The 8,282-nt window shown below is 48.4% G+C and overlaps 1 protein-coding gene across 1 annotated transcript; it reads right to left on the minus strand.

The window, feature by feature from the left end:
• Positions 1–2,690: 2,690 nt before the first annotated feature.
• LOC139181988 (melanoma-associated antigen B2-like) lies at positions 2,691–6,762 on the minus strand. Its single transcript, XM_070785467.1, has 2 exons — positions 6,734–6,762; positions 2,691–4,496 (listed from the first exon to the last, which is right to left on the minus strand). Exon 2 carries the CDS (start codon positions 4,433–4,435, stop codon positions 3,152–3,154), a length of 1,284 nt encoding a protein of 427 aa, XP_070641568.1. The 5' UTR covers positions 4,436–4,496; positions 6,734–6,762; the 3' UTR covers positions 2,691–3,151.
• Positions 6,763–8,282: the final 1,520 nt, after the last annotated feature.

Genomic DNA, 8,282 nt, shown 5'->3' on the forward strand with positions numbered 1-8,282 from the left:
AAGCTTCTCCCCTCAAGCCCCCAATTCCCTGAGACCCGCGAGGAAGAGGTGGAATTTGCCTCATTGGGCCACCACAGCCTGTGGTCTTCCGAGGCTAACAGTAGTGGAAGGAATAAGTTCTGCCCCATTGTTTTGAGGTGGGTGGTCTTTTCAGTCATCAGGGTCCTTATCTTACCTTCTGGCACAATCTGGAAATCATACTTCTATGAGCTGTGGCTGCTCCCTTTGATCAGGATGAGGTTCTTTACCTCCATGAGATGTTCTGGAAGGAAGTGAGTAGGACTCACCATGTCACCAGGCCTAAGTGGCACAGTCTAAGGCCTAACAGGAACAGTGCCCTCTGTAGCCCCCTTCTTTCTGGGAGGGATCCTTCGCTGTCAGTCAGTGCCATCTGTTGATTCCTGTTAGGAACTGGGTACCCTTCCTCAGCTGATAGAGGCTTCCTCCATTAGTCCAAGGACTGTAATGCCCTGAAGCCATTCTCCTTCAGGAAATAAGGGATACACTTACTCTGAAAGCCCTGCCTCTTCCCTCCCAGGGCCCATTACATTTGCAGGACTTTCTAAGAATTTATCTGTAATGGGGTAGTTGGCTGACACACTCCTCATAGAGGACTGTGCAAATGTCATGCCTGGGATTTCCATTCTCTGATGAAGAGCCAGCCTATAAACCAAGGTCCACATCTCCTTGACACCCTCCAGCCAGAAGTCAGGGGGCCCTTGAGCTGGCTAGCTCTTACCTATGCTTCCCAGGGCTAACTGGAGAGGAGGGACTTAGTGTAGCCCTGTCGGCTGGGGTTGAGGGGCTTCCATATCCACACCCTGGGTCTTCAATTTGACTCTGCACCCTTCCTGGGGCTCTATTCTCTGCTGATCTGAGGCTGAGGACTCTGCTGATTCCCAGTGTCCCCACCTTCCCGGGACCTGAGTTAACCACAGCAGCCTGGATTGTTCTGGACTTCATGGGATTGCCAATGAGGACGGGTCTTTACAAGTTGCTACTGTTGTGGCTGGGTCTTTCTATCACCCTCATTCAGGTTTATCACCATCATTTCTGAGAGACTGACCCTCTCTCCTATCTAACCTCAGATCAGAACTCGGTCCCAAGACCAAGTTTCTGAGAAGCCTGAAAAATAAGCGAGGCATGCTTAGCCTAACAGTTCTGAGATCCTGTGTCTGAGAGCAGACGGGAGTGCTCTCCCAGTGACCCCCCACCCCATATTCTGGGGTGTTGCTCTCCTCAATCCTCCTCCATGGGGTCCTCATCTTGCTGTGTCTTGGATTAAAGGCTTCTGGGGAAATTCCACATCTCTGCAAACTCTTGAGCTGTGTTTGCTCTGCAGTGCTACAGAGAATGAATGGGTCCCTGTCCCAGGAGTGATGGGAGATGGACAAGCTATAGCCCAAGGAGTCCAAGGAGAGGTGGTAGCCCATCAGGGAAAAAAAAAAAAAAAGTACATCAATCTATCTCCTCATCAGCCAGGTGAAGGTTCTCATGGCATTTCTGTTCTGATAGATTTACTTTCTATAGGCAAGAGACTGTAAGCAAGATATGGAGAGCCCTTGGTCTTCAGAGGTTATCTAACATGGCCAACGTACATGCTTATACTGGCACAGAATATTGTCTCTTTCATTCATCTGTGAGTAATGAATAAGGTATACGTATTTTTTGTTAAATATATCTGGTATTCTTACTGCTCTGGCTACACATTCCAATCCAGTAGCTTGAGCACAAGGGCATTCTTTTTTTATCACCTAGGACAAATTTTGAAGTGCTGAGAAAAACACTGAAATAAAAGATACAGGGTGGGGACTTTCCTGGTGGTCCAGTGGCTAGCACCCCAGGCTCCCGATGCAGGGGGCCAGGTTCGATCCCTTGTCAGGGAAGTAAATCCCATGTGCCGCAAATAAGATTCAGCACAGCCAAATAAATAAATAAATAAAAAGTAAATAAATAAGGAAAAGGAAATGAAATGTCAAAAGTACTTGTTTAAAAAAAAGACGAGGGTGTGTCTCAGGGTGGGGAGAGAATAGTATGAGTGCTCATGTTAGTTTAGGGCAGGAGTCTAGTCCCAGCTCTGCCAATTACCAGCCTTAAGTATTTTGGCACAAAACCAAACTCTAACTCTATAAGCCTCAGGCTCTCCACTGTGAAGTGAGTTTGATAAGCTCTGTCTGGTAGGATTGGTGGAATATATGTATTTATGGAAAGCATTGCGCACGGCGCCTGTATCTATTGAGACATTAGGGGCAATGGCAGTTATCACTACGATTATCTTGACCTCAGATGTTACATCAGCTGGGTTGTTGTTTTTTTGTTTTTTGGCATCTAAGAGATGTCAGGGACTATGCAGTGTTCTAACTGATAAAAAATAAAAAAAGATCCAACCTCCCCAATCAGCCAAACTTCTGCTTAGCAATGAAACCAAAGTAATATGTTCTTGCCACCCCCTCTTTACCTTGCTTCTTTCTTGTTCGTTCTGATTCAGAGAGTAACTCAGCCTCTTCCAAATAATGACAGCTTCTCTGAGAAACTATAACTGCATGGGCAGAGGCATGCACTGCTTTTTTTTTTTTTTTTGACTAAACATTGCCAGTACAAGCATGAAGTTTTCTTAAGAGCAGATGCTCAATTAATGTTTGTGTAAAAGAAGAACCACGTATAAATCATTTGCTGTAATTTATATTCTCAAACATTCTTGAAAAATATAATCCAATCAAAGTATATATCTTTTACATTTATATAAAGGGAAACTAAACAGAGAGTAAGTAAAGCAAACCCCAAATTGACAAACTTTCAGCTATTTGTCTGTGCTTCTATGTTCTGAGCCTTAGTGTGGTGTCTTGCATATTTCTATGGATATTCTTATCCTAAAGTGTAGTTATTCTCATCTTGGATCACAAAAGTGATTTGAGGATTTCCAGTATGTATTTCAAAGAACAAAACTCTTAATCCTAAATCTGACAAACAGCAAACAGCATGAGACCCACGTAATTCAAATACTTCTATCATGAACCTAAAATAAACTTTGTTGTAAAAAGTAACAATTGAAAATTGAGGAATAAAAAGTCAACAAGTTATTGATGCATATTCGGAACACAGGTTGACAGGCTTTTCCAACCACAAAGTGAAGAATGGGCTTCAGACCACACTAGGGGCCAGATGAGTGGCTGGATGTGGCCCTGGAGTGGGCACTGGTTGAGGCAGAAGTGCCATCCCTGGCTGCAGCAGAAGTGCCATCCCTGGCTGCAGCAGAAGTGCCATCCCTGGCCGAGGCCAAAGGGCCAGCACCGGCCAAGGCAGACATATCAGCCATGGCTGAGGCTGAAGTGCCAGCCCTGGCTGCAGCAGAAGTGCCAGGTCTGGCCGAGGCAGAAGGGTCAGCGCTGGCTGAGGCAGAAGGGCCGGTCCCGGTTGCAGCTCTGGCTCCGGTTCTCTCTGCCTCCTCTCTCAAAGCCTCCTCATAATGCGGCAGTAAGGCGTCAGGGACCAAATTGTTGACCTTGGTCAAAAATTGCAGGACTTTCGTCTTGCTGTTTTCTGTGAGCGCTTTAGGACCCCAGAGGAACTCATAGCGAGGGGGATTGCTGCCAGGCACCTGGTTGTATTCCAGGTACTCTTCCTGCACCAGATTTTCTGTGATGAGCTTCCTGGTGTCTCCAAAGATGAAGTGCATTCTTCCATCATAGATGCCCAGAATATTCAGGAACTTCCAGACCTCCTCCTCAGAGGCACGATGGCCATTCAGGTAGATGACACCCAGCAGAGGCATCAGAAGACCATTTTTCGGCAGCCCCCAGTCACCTCTCATAGACTCACTGTCGCTGAGATCTAGGTTGCTCACCAGGGTATAGCAGTGACTGTTGGGCCTGACTTCCTTGAGCACCAGGCCAAACACCATCTCCATGTGCTCAGAGGCCCTGCTGAGGATCTCAGAGAATTGTGCCTTGTACCTTCTGTGGATAACCTTCACCATTTCTGACCTCTTAATTAGCTCCCTCATCTTATATTTTAACAGCATGTACTTCACCAAATTCTCTGACTCCATGGTCAGAAGATCTGTATGAGAGCTCTCAGCAGCAGCTGAGGCCTGGGAGGAATTTTCACCTCCCTGAACTTGGCCCTCGGCACCTACACCAGATCTCGAGCGTGCTGTGCCACCTACTCCAGATCTCGAGCATGCTGTGCCACCACCACCAGATCTTTTGCGTATAGCACCTGCAGCAGCACTGGTGGTGCCTTGGGCTCCCGGAGGCCCCTTGGGGGTGCCAGCAGCAGACAAGCTTGAGGGAGCACTCTCTGAATCAGGAGGGGAGGAGGAGGTGGTCTCTTCTCCCCTAGATGTGGTAGCCTGATCATGAAGACCCTGGATCTCAGCCCGGGCCTGGCGACGTTTCTCACGAGCACGGTGCTTACTCTTCTGCCCACGAGGCATGACAGCTGTGGTCAGGGACCGCAGGCAGGGGTCTGGGCCAATAGACAGGAGATTGGGGCACCTGGAGGATGGAGAATGAGGTGACATGAGCACGTTAGAACAGGGAGATTCTACCTTGGCTTAATCAAAGGCCGCCTCTGCAGGTGTCCTTGAGGACACTGCCCTAGGAACCCATAAGCCTCCTGCTCAGCCTGTCCCCTGAGAATCCCAGAGGAAGAACAGAGGCCTTACTATTCCTCTGCATCCTCTCAGCCCTGCTTTGCATTTACTGAGGTGACACCAGGTGCTGACAGTGGGGTCCTCTCTGCTCATCTTCAGTATTATCACATCAAGTCCTGGCTCTGATGCAGACACTTCAGAACTCCACATGATCCAGAAGCAAGTGAAGGGATGCCTCAGTCCACCTCCCTCCCAGGGGATACCCAGTGCTGAGAGCTCAGTAGGGTCTTTTCAACCCTGACTTCACTGGGATCATCATTCATGGTCCTTACCTTGGCTCCTTAAAATGCTGGGCACTATTCTCCATTTGCTAACTGGTGGCTGCACCTTCAGACAAGACATTTCCCCTCCCCTAGACTTGGTATAAAACAGTAAAGCAGATGTTCAACCTCACAGCCCATCCCTGAGATTTCCTGGGCTGAAATCCAAGGGTTGGGATGCATGCTCTGAGTCCTCACTCAGGTTCCTTAACTGGGCGCCTGGCAGAGAACCTCCCCTTTCCCCTGAACTGATACCTGTCTGATAGTAAAAGCCAATCACCCTGTGTCCCCACAGGAGGAAGTGAAGATGACCTCATCTTCCCAAACACGGTCTCCTAAGAATGGAAGCTGTTGCAGGCAGGTTGATGTCCCTGTGGTCCCATTCAAGATCCCAATTCAAAGTTAAAATTTTTTTTTTTTTTTGCTTCTCTTTTCTTCTATATGTCTTTTTTAAAACAAATTTATTTATTTTTAATGGAAGGATAATATCTTTACAATATTGTGTTATTTTCTGCCCCACATCAATATGAATCAGCCATAGGTATACTGTATGTCCCCTCCCTCTCCAAACTCTCTCTCCCCTCCACCCCATCCCACCCCTCTTAAGCTGTTAGAGCACTGGCTTTGAGCTCCCTGAGTCATAAAACTAATTCCCAGTGGTTATTTATTTTACATATGGTAATGTGAACGTTTTCAATGTAACTCTCTCAATCTGTCCCTCCCTCTCCTTCCCCCACTGTTTACACCATTGTGTTCTCTATGTCTGCAGAGCCAGGCTGTCCTGCAAAGAGGTTCATCAGTACCATCTTTCTGGATTCCATATATATGCATTAATATATGATATGAGCTTTCCTCTTTCTGACTTAATTCACTCTGCATAAAAAACTAGAAATAAAACTACCACATGAGCCAACAGTACCATTACAGAGGATATATCCTGAGGAAACTAACTGAAAAAGACACTTGTACTCAAATGTTCACTGCAGCACTATTTACAATAGCCAGGACATAGAAGTATCCAAGGTCTACAGTTGACACATGACAGGGTCTAAGAGCACTCCCTCTGTTCACCACTGCCTTAGCTGACCACTCCTTAGCCCACAGTGGGGACTGACATGTATTCTTGAGGTCTGCCAGGGATGACGTCAGGGAGGATTTGGTCCGAATGATGTGGTGTCGAACATATCCATAGCCCCCGAGGTTCTCACCATGACCCCTGGCAAATCTGAAACCCTCCCTTAATAACCTAAGGCTACCACTTTGACCTGGTTGCTCATTTCCCTGAGATGTCCCGGCAAGTGTCATGTCAAAACGCCCAATTCTCCCAGGCTTTAAAACAGGGCTGGCGCTTTATGTGGCCCCGTTTCTTAAGGAAGTGGCCGCCATCCTTACTCAGCGACACAACCATGAATCATGTTGCAGACTAGCTCCCTTTGTTGAACTGGGTTTATTCGGTTAGAGCAAGGTTCTCACTTCACCAAAACCACCTCCAGTGGACACCAGGGGGCACCACAGTTGGCCAGCTTAACCGAGGCCTCCTAGAGCCCAGTATAGGGGAGTCGCTCAGTGTGGCCCTCTTGCAGTGTCGAACTCTGCTCCTCAGCCCTCAGGGCCATAATCTAGGTCCTAGACCTCCTACGGGGTAGAATCTGGGCCTACCCCCACAGACCAACGCCTTAGCCTGAGACACTCTAGACCACATTCAGCCGATAGCTCTGAGGGGCCCACAAGAGCCATATCACAGGGGTGGGATGTGGATGGGTCACTTTTATTACTGGGAGGGTTGGGAAAGTCCCTTCAGCTACATGCAAGTCCTCACCTTGGTTCCAGACGAGTCCTGGACACTAAGTCGCCGCCAAACGGTTACTGCGGCTACTGGTCGAGCTCCTCGCCTTCGAAGCAGAAGTGGAGGGGAGCTGCGTAGGGTCCTACGTGAGGTCGTCTGGGGTGGACGGCAAGGGCAGCATGCTACGGGAAGCCCGGTAGCTCAATATTCATCTGTCCCTGGATTCGCTCTCAGGGTCCTACGTGTGCAGTTTATCAGAGCCCCGAACGCCTCCATCTATAAACCCAAGTCCTACAGCCCCCAAACAAAGCCCTTGCCTTCCGAAGTCCCTGCTACTGCTGCTGCTAAGTCACTTCAGTCATGTCCGACTCTGTGCGACCCCATAGATGGCAGCCCTCCAGGCTCCCCCTTCCCTGGGATTCTCCAGGCAAGAACACTGGAGTGGGTTGCCATTTCCTTCTCCAACCCAAGTCCCTAGTGGAAGGAATCAGAGCACTGCTCTGGGGAGATCCTCTCATTAGCACTGATCGTCCTCACCTTAAGTCCGGTTATGGTCAAGATGACACCCCTCTGCAGATCTGGGGCCCTATCCTGCTAGAGAAGGCCTTGTCCTCCCTGAGTTCACACAGGTGGAATGTGGGGACCACTTAGAAGTAGCTGTTCTGGGTCTCTCAGAGCTAAGAATTTACAGAATGCTGTTTGGCTCCCTCTCCAGCGGTCCCCACTAACACTCAGCATTGTCATCTGAGGTCCTGCTTAGGCTCAGGTTCCTCCACCCATCTAATAGGCTGATCCTATTAGACAGAGGCCTCACCTCACTGAGAATTTCCAGACTGAAATCAACCTGACATCTGTGCCCTGAGATTCCTGGGGAGCACAGCGATAGAGATTTTCCAGGGCCTCCTTCGATGCAGTGTGTGCTACTGTGAGTGCACTTTCACGTCCTCACATTGACACAGGACGAACCCTGTAACTCCACTCTCTGCTTTGTGAAGCTACTTGTCTTACATCAAGGTCCTAGTCTCCTTGAGAATTCCAAGTTGGAAGTCAGGGTGACCCTCATGTGATCGTAGTCCAGAAGGGCCTCCGAAAACAGGCAGCAGGGATGCAACTCGAGTCCTTCTGGATTCCTCTTGCTCAGCATCCTTACTACATCTACCACAGCCTGAGACTGCTCCTTCTACTGATCTAAGATAGCTCTTTGGGTGACCACTATAATCAGGAGTCACTGTCTCCACAGTCCTCTTTTATGGAGTTCTGATATGAGTTTCTGTTGCTTGATTAAAGGCTTCCTGGGAAATGCATATTCCTACAAACACTTGAGCAGTTACCCTCTAGCAAATCTTGGAGAAAATGGGTCTCAGTCCCCAAAGTGATGTAAGATTAGGAAAATGCAGCAGAAATCAAGGAACTCAGGACAGATGGTATGCTGTCAGAGAAAAAGAGCTGATATATTTCTTCTCCTCAGCCAGATTTTGGGTGTGTGCTTAGTTGCTCAGTCATGTCCTACTCTTTGCAACCCCATGGACTGTAGCCTGCCAGGCTCCTCTGTCCATGGGGATTCTCCAGGCAAGAATCCTGG

Source organism: Bos indicus, unplaced genomic scaffold (assembly GCF_029378745.1).
Source record: "Bos indicus isolate NIAB-ARS_2022 breed Sahiwal x Tharparkar unplaced genomic scaffold, NIAB-ARS_B.indTharparkar_mat_pri_1.0 scaffold_55, whole genome shotgun sequence".
NCBI classification, from domain to species: domain Eukaryota; kingdom Metazoa; phylum Chordata; class Mammalia; order Artiodactyla; family Bovidae; genus Bos; species Bos indicus.